Raw genomic sequence first — 17,097 nt, forward strand, 5'->3', positions numbered from 1 at the left:
ATAAGTGGATCTGCATGGAGACTGGGATAGACTAGTAGAGAAGTAGTCAGTCAAAGAAACAGAAGGAAAACATAAAGTACTTTTGTAAGATTATAAGGCTTACAATAAATGGAAGAAGTAGGTGCTAGAGAATATGTACTGAACTAAACATTGATTCATTTTCTGTTATTGCTGATATATTTGATGTAGCAAAACAGATATAACACTGAATAGTAAAATTCTAGGGCTGATTCTAGGGCAGTTTTCACTTCTGTGCAACCATCTGGTTTAAACCTAACTTACTGAGGGGAGAGCTGAGTTGTTTCCTATGCCTTGTTGCTATGACTGCTTCATTATTGTTTCTGATACCTTAGTGTACCTTTTTATTATGAGTCTGGTTTAAGAATCAGATTCTGTACTGACATATGGTAATCAGTAAACATCCTTGGTAAGTCCTGTCAAAGAAAACAGGCCATTAAGAGAAGACAGTGCTGATGCAATATTGTAAAAGCAGGCTCTGGTTCTAGTCTTTTTAAGGAAATTACTACAAATTCACTTGCCTTGGGATACTTGTAGGTGCAATAAAGAAGTAATCATTATTAAAGGCTAATGAAATGTTGCTATACTAGTTAAATTGTTTATTGTTACTGTGAATAGAGTCCCGTGTCTTCTTTTTAGAAAAGTTTGTGTCTTTTCAGGCAACACTGACATTGAAGTAAGAAATTTGTTGGGGTTCAGATAATGCTGTGGGACCATTCATTTACAGGAGTTGCTATGGCACTTAAGTGTTTTAAAAATCACCAAATTAGTCTGTTGATTCCAAGTGAGAGATCAATTGGAGACATTTAGCTTGTGGGTTTTCTAGGCAAAATGGCTGTGGATAAGCATGTCATGATTCACATTATTCAGAAATGCAATTCAGACTGTCAGTCTGAAACCCTCACACTTAGAGCCTGCGTGCACCTGAGTCCCTGTCACTATTTGGGATGCTATATGCTGTGTTCCACTTCTTGGTTTTGTGTACACTTTGTAGTATTTCTAAATATTGTAATATACATAAGATTTTATTTTATACATACCAGATCAATGCATTTGTTAAATTAACAAAACTTTGAGGTCCCTAATCTGGGAGGATCAAGACACAAGGATGAGAAATTCCAACCTGTTGGTGAAGGAAGGCAGCAATAAAAACAAAAAACAAACAAACAAACAAAACACTTTGGCTCTGAGGGAGTTACGCAAAGGTTTATGTTTGTCTGTATTTTTTCCCATTGATTTTTGCTATCATTTAATGTAACTGTCTTGATGTATTGAAAACAGGAAGAGGAAAGGCATAACACAGCCAGTCTAAGTCTTGCAAGTGACGTATTCCTAGCTGATATATTTTAAGAATGTGCTCAACATATATGTTTAAAGATACTTATATATATTTAAAGATACACTGTAAATTGATACCCTTTTAGTGTGACAGACTGAAGACTGAAACTATTAGAATAATTGCAGTCTTAAATGTACGCATTTTTATCCTTTTTCATCAATTACTTATATCCTGGATATCGTTTTGGCTAGAAAGAAACCAAAATAGAAGATACATACCATATAAGAACACTGTGCTTGGTTGAGCAACTATGTGAAGGGATTAATAATTTCAGATAGCAGTCATTTCAATTTTTTTTGACTCTCTCTAAATCACAGGACACAATGTACAAGCAGACATATAACCCTGTACTTTATGTACTTTACTGTGAATTGCTCAGCTAATGCCACAAAATCTTGCTGTAAGTTTTCAACAAACCACATTTAAAGAAGTTGTCATCACACACTCATGATTATTGTTATTTGTTGTTTTAAGTGTACTTGAGTTGAATCTGAACTTTCAAGCTCATTTTGTGTATGTAAAGTAGACTTTGCAAAAAAACATGTACTAAAATGAGGATTTCTACCTCTGCTTTATGTCAGGCAGAGATGGTTTTGTATTTTTTCAGGCTTTTTTAAATGGTGTTTTCAATTCGTGTTAATAGTTGATATGTCAGAAACAATTTCTTTCAGCGTTTATTTAAATGAAAATCCAGGTTCCGTGCTCAGGAACACACACAATATTTCTCTGTATGCAGTTTAGGGGGGAAAAAAAATTAGAATACTTGTCCTTTTTGTGTCTGCACCCAAAAGTGTTATTTTCTTTTCTTAGGAATATTGGATAATACTTCTTACACTGTAAAATGATGAGGTGGATCACGTAAATTACTTAGGGAAAGTATTCTGACATCTTAGATGCACACAATCACAGGAATGCTATTGAATTCTCTGGAAAAACTAGTATGATCCTCATGAATCATATTGATTGTGTATTCTTTGTTGGTTTTTTTTTTTTGGTAGTGGGAAAAGTATTTTTTTTTCATGTTTATTTAGCTGAGACATTATTTTATTCTTTGTCCTTCCGTAAACTTGACAATTCAGCTGTACATTTCCCTCCCTCATCTTGCTACTATTTTAGGTGTTATAGTTTTATGATCAGTTATTCACACAAAACTGTGGCATGGGTTCCAAGTCCATGTATATTCTAAAACATAATTGTGCAGATAACATGTTACTTTGTCTTGTCTCAAATTTCATAGCATTATACATACCGTTGTTTACATATAGACATTTCAGGTGTCATCTGACCTAGAAGTTGTATTTTTTTTTTTGGTAATAAAAGGAAATTTTATTTTTCTCATAGGCTTCAACTAAAATGTCTTCACGCACCGCTACTGAAATGTGACTATTAACCTGTTGATTTAGTGAGAGAGGAAGAGAAGTGGACCTACTATACCAAGTACAGCATACTGCAAAGGAGCAGTACAGCTATGATTTTATAGGCAGAATTTTGGGAACACTAAAACACTCAGCTTTAAAAATATGTACAATTAAAACCCATCATTAGGAAAGTAAATGCTAGCCCACCTGTTGTATTCTATTTTTTCCACCAAAGATGAAATTGGCAAAGTATCTACCACACTGAGCTCAATCCAAGGAACATGTGAAAAGAACAATTCTCAAGAAAGCTAAAAGTGGTCAGTTAAAAGACTAATTATTTGAAGGAGGCATAGAGATCACTTGAAGAACACAGTTTTTGAGTGATGAAAAACTGGATACAACAAAAAAAGCAAAAAGAGAGCTGGTATGGGTATCCAGCAAAACCACGTATTGAGATGGAGTTCCAATGTAAGAAATAGGAAGGATTTTGCACTTTGGCAGAATAAATATAAAACTATAATAACCTAATTATAAAAAGTTTAAGAGATAACAAAAGGTATTAAAAAGTAATGAAAACTTCTTAATATCTGGAGCGAAAAGCTTGGCAGTGGGTGTGTAGGGGCTAATAGTTAATAGGACAGTTAGAGATCATTGCCATTTAAGACCAGATCACAGTATGGAGGCTAAATGGATTTGGATGCGAAAAGCTTTTGTCACACATCTATGGAATTTTAAAAATTTAGAAGTTTTCCCTCTTCTGTGAGATTCTGGTGCCCTGCCATGGGGTTCTCCTCTCTGCCTCTTTGGTGCTTTTGTTACTCATAGTATTAAGTATCCTTTGTTGTAGGATTGGTCAGGGAATACCTTATTGATGGTTTGTCATTTCAAATTGTGATTTGTTGTTGCTCACGATCTGCTTGTTCCAGATGCTTCTGGATGTGTTCGCACTTTCTGATAATCAACAGGTTGATTATCTGTTTTCTTTAGCACATAAAACCTATTTTGTTTTTTGGAACAGGTGGTTGACTATATTTCATCTGCTTCTGCCACAGCAAAGAGTTGGTTAACACTTACAGGCTTATGCTAAGAGCTATCCGTCTAGGAGTAAGTCATGTTAACTGCTACAGATAGTGAAGAAAAACTAAGGTTTTTGAGGAACTCTCCATGTTGAAACCATTCTTTGTGGGGATGTCTGGGATTTCAAAATATTGTAACGAGGCTTTGAAGCCAGAAACCAAAATGAACAGGGATAAAATGCCAGGATAAGGTGATGTTCACTTAAGAGTTCTAAGGTAACTCAAGAATCAAATCCCTGAATCTATAAGGGTGGTGCTGTGTAACCTCCCCTATGAGTGCTAGAGGATTTGAAAGTGCCCAGTCACACTGGAGAGATTTCAAAGGGCTGTCAGGGATGTTCATGAGCTAGAGACCACAAGTCAATGTTAGGCAATTTGTTGAAATTATGTAAAATATAATAATTAGTGGATAAATAAAAATGAAGTTCTGTGAAGCCTAGCTCTCGTGAAAGGGAAAACATTCATCATAATTTTGCTGGAGTTCCTCAAAATTGCCTGTGTTTTCTGGTTGGTATTTACTGGATTTTCCTAAAGATTTTAATAATGTCACTTTCCTAGAGCTCTTAAAGAATCTAAGTCATGATCAGATAAGGGGAAAGCTCTTACGTGAAAAGCTGTTTAAAATATAAGAAAGAGACAATATTTGGAAGTGGTGAGTTTTCACTGTAGAGATAGCTCACCAAAGTGACATCCAGTAGTGGGTGTGTGTTGTTCAACACATCCATAAATGGCTTGGAAAAGGAAGTGAATAGTGAAAGGACATAGTTTTGTGAAAATGATAAACTATTCAAGATTTAAAAAAAAAAAAAAAAAAAAAAGTGGGAAAAACTGCAGAAGGATCTTGCAAAGCCGAGCTCTTGCATGATGAAAATTTATGTGGATTAACGTAAAATGAAGCACTTATGGGGAGGAAGCAGGGTAAAACATACCAGCTTCATGTGTTAAAATGATCTCAGAATCCGTTATTTTGTTAAACAGAAGCAAGGAGGTGGGGAACAGATTGGAAAGTCTGTGAGAGAATGGATGAAGCTGGGATCAAACCAGCTTCAGGAGGAATAGTGTGAGAAAACAAGAGTGGTGTGTAATTACAAGCTTGAAAGGAAAGGTTCAGGAAGGTATGTCAAACAGACAATGCACGACATTCACAGATCTTCAGAGAAGTCTAAGTGTGTGGTGTGTGTAGTATCTCCCCTGGGTAATGTGCTAAGTGTCATAGGTCCTGCAGTAACCTCTTTTAGAAAGCTCTTTCCCTCTAATTTGCATGGTGAAAAGCTCTGGTAACCTGAGGGAGGAATCTGATGCAAGTTTTGCTGTCCATCTAAAAAGAAGAGAGCAAACGACCAGCCACAGCTCCCATCAGGAATACTGCTCAGGACTGCCAGACCACCAGACAGCTCTACCAGTATCTTGACAGCAAGATACTGTGTGTGGGGAGAGAAAATCAAAGCAGTCACTTGCCCTGCAGACACACCTTGGCTCTTCAGGAAAATACTAAGGAACTGTTTGATTGTTGTGCTCATCTTAGGCACGGGGAGGTAGATCCAGCCATCTAAAAGAGAAGGCTTCCCTACCCCAATAAGTTGCTAGTTCAGCATGTATTATGTGAGTGAGGATACTTTGTGCTCTTTCAGCAGCTCTCTGTTTAGGGGATGCAGCTGTGAAAGGAGTCCCAGAGGGACTGTGGCACCGGTTCCCTAGTGCAGTCCTGGCTGCTAGATGTCATTTGTGTCTCTGAAGGATCATCCAGAGATGCACCGCACAATGCTGTATGGGGCCTGGAAGTACGCATTCTGCTCTCTGGCTCTTATAAAAGACTGAGACGTGATGAGGTAAAGAGGATATGTGCAATTTAGTATGATATATATAAGTAAGCTCCTTAACTGGAGGAATTAGTGCAGAAGTAGATTAGTCCTGAGATTACACCAGTAACAGAACTGTCTATCCTACTTCAGGTTCAAAGCCATGGGAAACATTAAGAGTAGTCAGCATGAATCAGCTTGCAATTTAAATTTAAGTAGGTGTAGTAAACAGTCTATTTTGGCACAAAACCTTAGTGAATGACTTGCCTTAGACTTAAAGAGCTGTGCTCTTGCCTTGCTATTTCCGTTCTTTGTAATAAATGTGCCCTCAGGTGTTGCTTCCACTGACCCCATCTCTTGAACTAGGAAATATGTTTTTCTCTCATTACTGCTGGTGATGCTGGGGGGAATTACTAATGGTGTGCGGAGGACTGATCCCAGCTGGCAGCTAAGCCCTCACTCAGTCAGTTGCTCACCACCACCACCAGTGGGATGGGGGAGAGAATCAGATGGTTGAAAGTGAGAAGAAAAACAAGTGGATCAAGACAGTTTAATAAATGAAAGAAAGAAAAACAAGTGATGCAGAAGCAATCACTCACCACCAGCCAGTCCCCAAGCAACAGCTGCTTTGGAGAAACTTCCTCCAGTTTTATTGCTGTGGATGCTATTATACAGTAAGGTATATACCTTTGATCAGTTCATGTCAGCTGTCCCAGGTGCATCCTCCACCAGCCCTCTTGCCCACCCTTAGCCTCCCTGCTTTGGGGGGTAGTGTGACAAACAAAGAGGTCTAGAAGCTGTGTAAGCACAGTTCAGCAGGAGCTAAAACAGTGTTTTTGTCACAAACCTAAAACATAACATCACCATATGAGCTGCTCTGAAGAAAATAAACTCTATCCCAACCAGACCAAGTACCAGGTGTCACTTAGAATCATAGAATCATTAAAGCTGGAAAACACCTCCAAGATCATCTGGTCCAACCATCGCCCTACTACCAATGTCACCCACTAAACCATGTCCCTAAGCACCATGTCCAACCTTTCCTTAAACGCCCCCAGGGATGGTGACTCCACCACCTCCCTGCGCAAACCATTCCAATGCATAACCACTCTATCTGAGGAGAAATTTCTAATTTCCAACTTGAAATTTCCAATAAATTTCCAATTTATTTCCAACTTACCGATTGGGGTGACCTGTGAATAAAAATGTTGACTGAAGAAATACAAAGTAAAAATTCCATACTTTGTTAGTATTATCTTCTATTATGATGTCTAGGTCATACAAAATTTTAAGAATTTGCTATAGGAGTGTTTCTAACATTTGTTTGTAGTTGTGTTTTGTTTTGAATGCTTGAGGATATTGGCATTGTCACTAAAATAAGAACTGTTGTTCCCTCGGTAACACCAGCAAACAATATCCTCTTACGGGGTTCCACAAATAAAACAATTTTGTTTGATTTATGAATAGACTTTTCAGCAAAACTGAAATCAATTATTGTATATCCTCATGCTGAGGCCTGTAGAATGTTGGCAGCAGTATGAATTTTTATGTCTGTTTTTCTTTGTGATCATGTTGCTGACTCCAACTGTGAAATATTTTCGTAAGAATTTTAGGAGGTCTTTCAGGTCTCAAATGGTGTATGCTAACTGGAAAGGGAAAATTCTTACAGATTAAGTAGGTGGTTTCAATACCAGTGATGTGGGAACATACTTCAAGCCAGCTTGTGTTTTATCTGTCCTAATTAATCACTTAGTTGCAATGATATATTGGTAGAGACGGGGGTTGGGAACAGTTAACTGACAGAGTACTTTGTCTTCATGGGTTGAGTCTGGTCTTTAAATCTTCACATAACCAGCACTGGTGCTTACTCAAGTTTAAAAAAAAAATAAAAAAAAAAAATGATGTACAATTGGACATCTTTCTCTTTTTTTTTTTTTTCTTTTTTTTTTTTTTCCAAAGTGCTCTGGGCTAAATGCTAAGGCTTTTCTCTCATGTACTTCTTTCAGTTCTTTCAAGTTATTCTGCTATAATCACTGGGCATGTTTTAGGAGTTTTTGTTTGATTTTAAGGAGGAAGGCTGAATAGTAATTCAGAGTACTTGAAATTCAAATTGTTGTAAGCAAAAAATCTTAGAGAATGGAGTCTCTGCTTTTTGGAAAGCCCCTGTGATGGGCTAGCTAGCATAGGAAGAGTGCTGACTTGATCCCTCATATCCCTGGCCCCTCGTTGAGCTTAAGCCTTTACAAAGGTCTTTAAGATATTATGTCTCCTTTAACTAATCTGTTTTCCCATCTAGTAATTTCAACACAGCAGATACATGCTTTAGGATGTTGTGATAACTACTTAAGCAATCAGAAGAAATTTTCTTCTTTGAGGTATTTGACAGGGTCTGGAAGATTTTCTTATCTTCCCCTTGATTCGTGGACTCAAGAGATTATCAACCTATTTTTAAGAACACTTGCCCAGGCACAAATTGTATCAAACTGTCAGCAAAGATAGGGCAAAATGAGCCCTCGGTAAAAGAAATCTACAGTTTCACTGACTCTGTGTGCAGAAGAAGGAAAGGCGTGTCTTTACGTGCTTCCTGTTTCCCTACCACACAGATAAAGGATTCAGTTTCATTACACATATTATGTGACAACAAGTATTTGAACCACAATACTGAAAAGTTTGTTGCAGTGTTAGTAGATAACATATTCTGCTGCCTAGAGCCAGTGCTGTCTCAGTCTTCCATCACCTCTGTAGTTTGACATTACCAAAGGAGTGCAAGAGGGTGATCTCTCTGATGATGTTGATTCCTTGCATGTCTGAATTCTCAAGCAGTGCCACTTTCTATCTCCTCCAGTTGGGATTTTATTCTGAAAACTTACTGAAAACATCCTGGTTAGTCTAATAGTCATGTGTATGTAATAACTAGACTAAACTAAGTCTCAAATGTTTGAATTGGCTTAACAAGTTATAATATTGGAAATGATTATTTTGTGTATTTTTTTTCTATATCTGCACCAAACAAGACTTTTGATGTATGAATTTTGATTAATTATATATAGGTAATAATCTGCAAGAACTGTCAGGGCTATTTTATTGTGTTGTTCTGGCTCCTAATTTATATCCATTGAATTCTTTCCTTGTCAGGATGCCTCAGTGAATGCCGTGAAAGTGGGTTGTTTTCATGTTCATTGATACAGTTCCAAACTTGTTGCTTCTTTTGTTTACTATAGTTGTTGAAACCTAGTGTGTCAGAGCTTTTCACAATGGTAAGTTTACACACAACATCTGTTGTTCATTCACGCAGAGAGAAATAGAGGTTTCCTATTGCAATCATGCAATTATTGTGTTGAAGAACATTGAAGTATTTAATATATTTGTTTTTAATTAAAATCAGCTAGCAACAGGATCGGCATTAGTCTTTGCTTCTGAAATCTTGATGTGAGTCACTGAAATTATAAACACTAAATTGAAGTATAGCCATAAACATACACTTTTTAGGTAAAATAAAAGTATTCAAATGTTTTCATTTTATGGTAAATCCCCATAATTTTGAAACAATAGGAAAAAAAGGCAAACTTTTATAGGAATAATATAAATGCATATTATTAAATGGTAGTCACACTGTAATCTCTGTATACAGTATATTCCTGGTAGAGGAAAGGAAGCAAAAATTATTTCTAGATGCATAACTAGATATTGGATTCTTGTAAGTGATTGGTTCTTATCCAAGGCTACTTCAGTGTCATTTATGGTTCTCCAGATCACTTCTTTGAGCCAAATTTGATTGCTGTGCAGTAAGACAGCATGACTTACACTTTTATAATGAATACTCATACTGATTAATGATTCACCATACAGGGAAAACTCACTGGGGAGTACGTATTCCTTACTGCAATACCTTTTAATTAAGGAAACGTATTTTAGATTTTCTTATTCCACTGATTTGATGCAGTTGCCAGTGTAGTGGGTAATTTGGCTTTTACCATGGATTTCCCAACACTGGAGCTTTTTTTTAAATGTATCTGTACTTTGTACCCACAGAAGGGTGATGTAACAGTAGATTATGGAAACAAGATTAAGAAAGTGGCTTTTAAAGGAATGTCAGTCTAATATTTTAAAATATATCTTCTTTAAACAAGAATCGCTTCTTTAAACATAGTTCACAAAACAACATGAACCTATTAAAACAATTCAGTTTAAGTTGGAAAAGGAATTAAGAGATCAGTTCACAAATTATTATACTGCCTTTTCAGTTCTAGGGTGTTTCTTTCAGTATTCTACATGGATGTGCTGATTGCAGCATAGTATTTCTGTTGTGAAGGAGGAGAATAAGATCACTGAAAGGTAGATGTAGCTACACCACCCGACAGAGTGACAGCATGTCAGCAGTGAACTATGTCACCTAAGTGCTTTTACGAGCAATGTCTTCATGGTTGCTCCCAATGAGTTCCCTATTTAGCAAATCCATGCCCGGTATGATTAAAAATTGCATATAAGTACATGTATAAGATTAAGCTTTTAAATGAAACCATAGATCTGACAGTGACATTTCCATGAGCATTAATAAATAGAATAAATATTTTTTTGTTTTACCTAAGGTTTTATTTATACTATCAAATATACCTATGTACCTATTTATACCTATACAAATATGTCTATGTACCTGTGTGTACTCTGTGCCTGAGTTCAGCCTGAACAGGCTTTTGCAATTTGACCTTGGAGCGTGCAAAGTTGGGTGTATAACCTCTGAGGTGTGAAACCCTTCTATGAGGAATGGTGTCCACCATCTACCATCCATTGTCATCCCAAGGGTCACAGAAGGAATCTGGTCTTGCGATCTTTCATCTTCCAGTTCAAAACGTTATGTTACTATTGCTACTGGGCATTTGTGGAGCCCAGTCATAAAAAAAAAAAAAAAAAAAAAAAAGTTGTTTCAATTTTTTTCCACATTGCTAAAATTTCCATGACGCAAACATAAGAAAGGACTTAGATGCACAAACCATCTCCTCATTTATTTTTTAATAGAATTTCATATGACTGAGAAAGGGCTACTACCAGCCCAAGAACTGTGTCCCAGAAGAATCTTAAAAACTCACTGGAAAAAGCTGTTACAGATGTTTAAAAGAAATACAAGAGAAATAATTAAAAAATAATTTTGAAATTTATATTCAGTGCTTAGTTTGAATAAGTATTTAAAAGTTACTGAAACCTCTCTTTTCATGTGTATGTAGAAGGTAGATTTTAGAAAGATTTTTAACTCTGCTGGCTGAATTTATTCAATTTTGAAAAAGTAATTTAGGAAAAAAAAAAAGTTGAAATCAGTTGCTATCCTAAAGGAGATGGATTCCTTGGCATTTAGTTACAGGTTATGGAAATGTAGTGGGTAGATACTGCAGAGTGAAGTGTTGCTGAAGTTACTGTGATGGGGGAGTTAAAGCAACTAATATATCTATGTAAGATGGGTAGTTTGTCTGATTCAGTTACACAATGAGCAGTATTTTTCTATCTGTATTCCAGACAATATAGTGGAATTCAATGACATACCTTGGTGCTATTTTTTTGATGATTATCTGTTTTACCATAGTTGTTGTTTACTTCTACTTCTTATTTTGCTCAGTCCGTTTTTAATTTTTTATGCTCTCCATCACTGTACTTAATAGTGATTTAATGGGGATATTAACCTGCTGACATTTTATACAGCTGTCGTTAGGTCATGAGATGGTCACAATTGTAGCTGTTGATTGCAGGTTATATTCTTGTAGATTGTTTCCATGAGTCCAGGAAACCATGCTGTCACAAGATCAATAAATAATAAATAAATAATAATCACAGAATCTCAGGATGTTTAAGTCTGAAAGAGACCTCTGAGGGTCATCTGGTCCAACCCCACTGCTCAGACAGGGACACCCAGAGCAGGTTGCCCAACACCATGTCCATCTGGCTTTTGAAGATCTCTGAGACTCCGTAGACTCTCTGGACAACCTTTTCCAGTGCTCCATCACCCACAAAGTAATGATGTGCTTCTTGGTGTTCAGATGGCACCTCTTGTGTTCCAGTTTGTGCCCATGGCCTCTTGTCCTATTACTGGGCACCACTGAAGTGTCTGGCCCCATCCTTTTCTGCACCCTCCCTTCAGGTGCTTATGTTAAGCTCTCCTCTTCTCCAGGCTAAATAGTCCCAACTCTCCTAGCCTCTCCTCAAAGAAGAGGTGCTCCAGTCTCTTGACTATCTTGGTAGCATTCGTTGGACTCTTTCCAGTATGTCTAGGTCTCGTACTGGAAGCCCAGAACTGGACACTCTAGGTGCAGCCTCACCATTGCTGAGAGGAAGGATCATGCCTCTTGACCTGCTGGGGATACTTTGACTGGAATACTGTTAGCTAGTGTAGCAGCAAGGACACATTGCAGACTCATGTTCAACTTGGTGTCCACCAGGACTCCTAGGTCTTCTTCTGCACAACTTCTTTCTAGCTAGGTGGCCCTCACCAAGTACCTGGCGTTGTTCCTCCCTTGGTGCGGGACTTAGTGTTTCTTGTGGAATTTAATCAATTTTACTGTCTAATTTTCTTGCTCAAGTCAAAAAGAGTATGTGGGGTGTGGTAGGTTGATTTTGGGTGGCAGCTAGGCCACCACCCAGTCACTGTCTCAATCCCCTTCCTCAACAGGAAATTAGATGGAAAAGCCAGTGATGTCACCTCCATGGTGGAGAGATCTTACCAATTACCGTCATAAGCAAAACAGATTTGGCTTGGGGAAAATGAATTTAATGTATTGTCAAATAAGAGTAGGATGGTGAGAGACAAAAATCAGAATATGCTTCCGCTGGCCTTGATCAGGTGGGGCCATTGGAGCTAGCCAGAACAGGCTGGGTCCAGCATGGGGCAGCCCCAGCCTCCCCTCATGCAGCGGCCCTGTAGCCCCCTGCTGCTGCCTGGGTACCCAAAGCCCAATAGTGGGGATAAGATGTTTTTGTTTGGATGCATAGCTTTTTTTTTTTTCTTTTCCTCCATAAAAACAGAGGTGAAGTTTTCAGATAATCTTAGAAAGACAGTTCTCTGTGTGTTTGTGTGTGTTTGTGTGTGTGTGTGTGTGTGTGTGTGTGTGTGTGTTCAAACTCCAAGTAGAATTTCAGCAGTGATATTAGGTACAGGAATACATGAATTATTTATGTCTGACTTCCAGTATGTTCCCAACAGGCTAGTAGTATTTTTCCTGTTCATCTATCTATGATCATCCAAGATTTAAATTTGATTCTCTCAGGAGCATGTATATGCTCTGACTTACAGAATCTCATTTGTTTTTCTGTGACACTGGTATGAAATAGTGCTGCTGTTGTGGAAATTAAATACAACAGATTTATTTTACATTGCGGTTATTCAGCTATGGTGTATTCTGTTAGGCTTCTTAATTCTTATTTTTCTTCTACTTGCTCTATTTTTCCATTTGTTTTTAATGCTAAGTGCCCTTGTATGTTGGTTAAAGGCTTATCATGAAACTTAATTTATGAGGAAAGATGAAAATTGGGGTGGGTTTTCTAAGAAAAGAGCCCAGAGCAGAAGGAAAGGTACGGTAGTCATCCTATATGCTAGTGATTTTTGAAGAGGACTGATGAAACAATTCAATTTGTGTCCATTATACATATGACAGGAAATATAGAACTTAAGTTGTACTAGAAAAAGCTCATAGTAAACAGTAAAGCAAGCTTTCTGCCTGAAAGGTGGGTGGAAACCTGAGACAGGCTGAGGAGGCCATGGCAGATTTCAGCAAGGGATGTTGTGAAGGACTGTTTTAAATATTCCAGATTATTTGGGCAGAAAAAAAAAAAATCTACAGTGTTGAGGAGGTTTGGCTAGGGAACTTGGAGGTCCTTTTCAGCTGTGTCTGCTGTAATTCTTCAGTACTATCAATTTTAAGTCCCATTGAGACCCAAGAATATCCAATTTCTTATACTGAAGACCAAGCTGAATTAAAATGTGTACCTAAACTGATCAGGTGGACTAGTGCAAATGATCCATTAAGTGTTGAACAATGCTATTGCTGCTGATTCATGTATGATTTTTTTGAACATAACTACCTTTAGTAAGTAGCTTCTCAGTTATTTTTGAAAACACATTCTCTGTTTTCTTTCTACACGGTGTTTCTCATATAAATTTGTGTAATACAAAAATGCTGAAGCACATAATATTTAAAACCTCAGCTGGATAAAGTCATGCTGAAGATTCAATGTCATTATCTAATTAAATGCAATTTGTTGCAATCTTTCCATCTCAAATACCTGTAGCAATAAACTGAACTAATGACATAGAAATTAAAAATTATTTTTTGTCCAAAAGAAGTGTGCACCCATTAAAACAACACATTACTTTTAACATCAGGCACATTGCTTGTGATTTCTCTGTTTCTAGCTAAACAGGATGTGACTTTTTTAAAATCATTTTTCAAACTCCAAATAAAAACAAACAAAATTAAACAAAAACAGAAATCCTGGAAACATGGAGTGGCTGTATATTAGCTACTGTTCAGTCCAGATGTTGAGCCTATTTGATCATTGCAATAAGCTGTACTTACAGTTTATTGTAACAGTTGGTTGTGTTACCAGATTTTTTCACACTTAAATTGATTTTTGCAAAATTTCAAAAACTGCTTTAGCAACATACAGTGTTCTTTGGTGGAAACAAAGTATTTACAAAAAAAAAAAAATCTGTCTGAAAATTAAAATAATAATAAAAAGGTGGCATATGGTTTAAAAAAAAAAAAGTTCAGGATAGAAACACACAGTGTATCACACTGATGTAATCATTCTGAGCACAGAGAAAAGGCTGTTGTCTTCTCAGTAGTGTCTTTTAAGGTCACAGAGAAGCTTCCCCATTGATCTTTGCTGTCTCTCACATATAACTTTAAATATTTTGGAGTGCTTGTGCTAGGCAAGTATTTTGTGTTGCAGGTAAAGGTCTTCCAGCAAGTCATGCAGGCTCATTTTCCCTCACCTTCCTGAAAAGCTAACAGCAGTAGAAAACCACCAGTCCTTGGTCAGCCTCATTTGACATTGCTCTTGGAGAGCGTCACAGGCCAAAACCAGTCCTGAGTCCAGGAATTTTTCTTAATTAGGTATATTGACAATTAACATAAGCTTCAAAGTATTGATTCTGGTATTGACAAGCAGAGAAGACAAAGAAGGTTAAAGAAAAATATGGAGAAGACACCTCTCTTACCCCCACCCTGGTGTCCCGTCCCAGTACTACCTGTTAAACTCGGTCTCTTAGGTGAGGTGATGGGTGAGCTCCTCCTACAGGGCTCATTCACCCTCTCCCTCCCCAAAAACCCTACTTATGTATCTGGAGCAATGATGTTACCAAAGCTAAAAATCAGTGTTTACCACTTTAGTTGATTTGCTTACAAAAAGAGAGTAATACAGAAACATGTAGCTGTTTTAATTAAAAATAATGTCTTCTGAGTCTTCTGATATATAATCTCATGCTTCAATATGTAAACTATAATCTAGCCTGAGATTTGCTCAAGAGAAAAAAAACTTAAGTGCATTTATAGTTTAAAATAAGTTATAAATTAATTATGCCTGTATTATATAACAGATGGATATATGTTCTACATTTTTCTTTAAATTAGTATTATTATTCTTAGGTGCATGTGATTTCTGGTATGTATATATATTGGCTTTCTTATAACAAAGTCATTGTTTTGTTTTTCCATAAATTGCAGAAACTATGCCTGTGCCAGACCAGCCCTCGTCTTCTGATAAGACAAGTTCTCTTAGTCCTGTGTTGAACACATCCAACGGCGATGGCTCAGAAACTGAGACGACCTCTGCCATTCTAGCTTCAGTTAAAGAACAGGTATGTAATTGCTGCATCTGCATACTGTAAGAGAATAATATGATTTAATGGTTTTACCAAGGTTCCATAGGTGGTATATGAATAATTTCATTAGCAAATGCAAATTGCAAAGAATTTGAAATATTTCTTCATGTCAGTATGCTTCCATGTACTGTCCTATGATAGATGCAATATAGTTGAACTGTTTATTTTATTCTGCACATTGACTCTTTGTGAATGGTGCTTTTGAAAAATGTCTGCTTTTCTTGTTGGCAGTCTGCATGTGGAGTTCCAGTGTGTAGGCATGGCATACAAGAACTAACACTTATTTAAAGCTACTTGTTTGTTGGTATTATAGACTTTTTAGGTAAAAACTTACAGAATATGAAGATTATTAAATTTAACATATGCTTGTTAATATTTTTATTGTATGCAAAACTCGACATGTCATTATTGTAGGGCAAAATTGGGTATAGACAGACTTTTGGCCTTGGAAAGTTAAAACCAAAACTAGTAGAAATCTTTGAAGGAAAGACTTCTTGTGTGATGCTCTGCATGATTCTAGAAAGATGAATTTGGGCATTATGTCAATTTTAGTGGGCTGATTGCCTCAGATTTTGCTTAATGTCTCTGTATATGAGGAGATGGTTGGTATTCTAGTTCATGAAAACACCTGATCATGACTACTACCTCATTTGCCTCATCAGAAGCAGATAGCCTCAAGAGACACATGATGGTTGCTTTTAGTCAATTTTATCTTTCTACAAGTGTCTAAGTTGTTCCTCGCGTTCTGAAGTAATGAACTTACCTGGCTAAGACATACACTGTTACTTGCATGAAATTAATACGTGAATTCAGTTTATGATATCTAGCACCATTCCAGTCATTGACCTTTTTTTTTTTTAAAAAAAAAAAAAAAAAAAAAAGTGATCTTGCTCTTATTTTTTTCTTTTTGATATATATCAAGTATCTCTTTCAGGTGTTAGAGGTTATTTATATTTTCCGGTTTTTGTTTTAAAGGCAAGTGCAAGGAAGAATGGTTGCAAAGTGGAGTTTTGTCTTAGGATTTCTGGCATGCTGTTGTATTGGGTTTACTATGGTTTAAATGTTTTAATGCATGTTTTCTTCCAGGACAGTAGTGTTACCTGTGCATGTGATTGTGTTTTAAAACCATGTAAGGCCAGTGTTTCAGCCTATGGTACTATGTTATTACCAAGAAAAGTATCTGCCTTGGGTATTGATTTTCTGATGCTGAAAGAATGTACATGGAAGTTACATGGGTAGAAGATAGACTGTGCCTGTCTGTTGGAATGTGAAACGCGGAATGGAACAGTGAGAAGTATTTTTCTGGTGATGATGCTGCTAGATTATGCCTAGTCATGTATTTTGCTACTGAACAACCAACAAATAAACAAAACAATCAGTGGGTGCTAGAGAGAATTGTCACCAAATCTACTGTCCAAAAAGGGTTTTAATTGGAAAAAAATTATCCAAGTTATTTCTGATTCCTGTGAACCACAGCAAAAAGGAGCCTGCAGGAAAGGAATTCTGCACTCCCTCATTTAAAACAGCCTGGACAGCTAACCTTAGGTACTACTGACTAACAAGATAATCTAGTGAAACATTGTGGTACAGGGTATACCAGTTTGACAGGTGTTCTTTGAAGTGAACTTCCTTCTTGATAGGT

General features: G+C 36.9%; 1 protein-coding gene across 1 annotated transcript in view; it reads left to right on the plus strand.

Annotated features, from left to right (window-relative positions):
* Window positions 1–15,302: 15,302 nt before the first annotated feature.
* The window catches only part of CTNND2 (catenin delta 2), a gene marked incomplete at both ends in the record, with an annotated part of 525,744 nt that continues 523,949 nt past the window's right edge, over window positions 15,303–17,097 (plus strand). Inside the window, one exon of the mRNA XM_084281644.1 lies at window positions 15,303–15,431. Within this exon, the coding sequence (XP_084137770.1) occupies window positions 15,303–15,431 (129 nt within the window). The remainder of the gene's footprint in view (window positions 15,432–17,097) is intronic.

Source organism: Netta rufina (assembly GCF_964035555.1).
Source record: "Netta rufina genome assembly, chromosome: 2".
In the NCBI taxonomy this organism is placed as follows: Eukaryota; Metazoa; Chordata; class Aves; order Anseriformes; family Anatidae; genus Netta; species Netta rufina.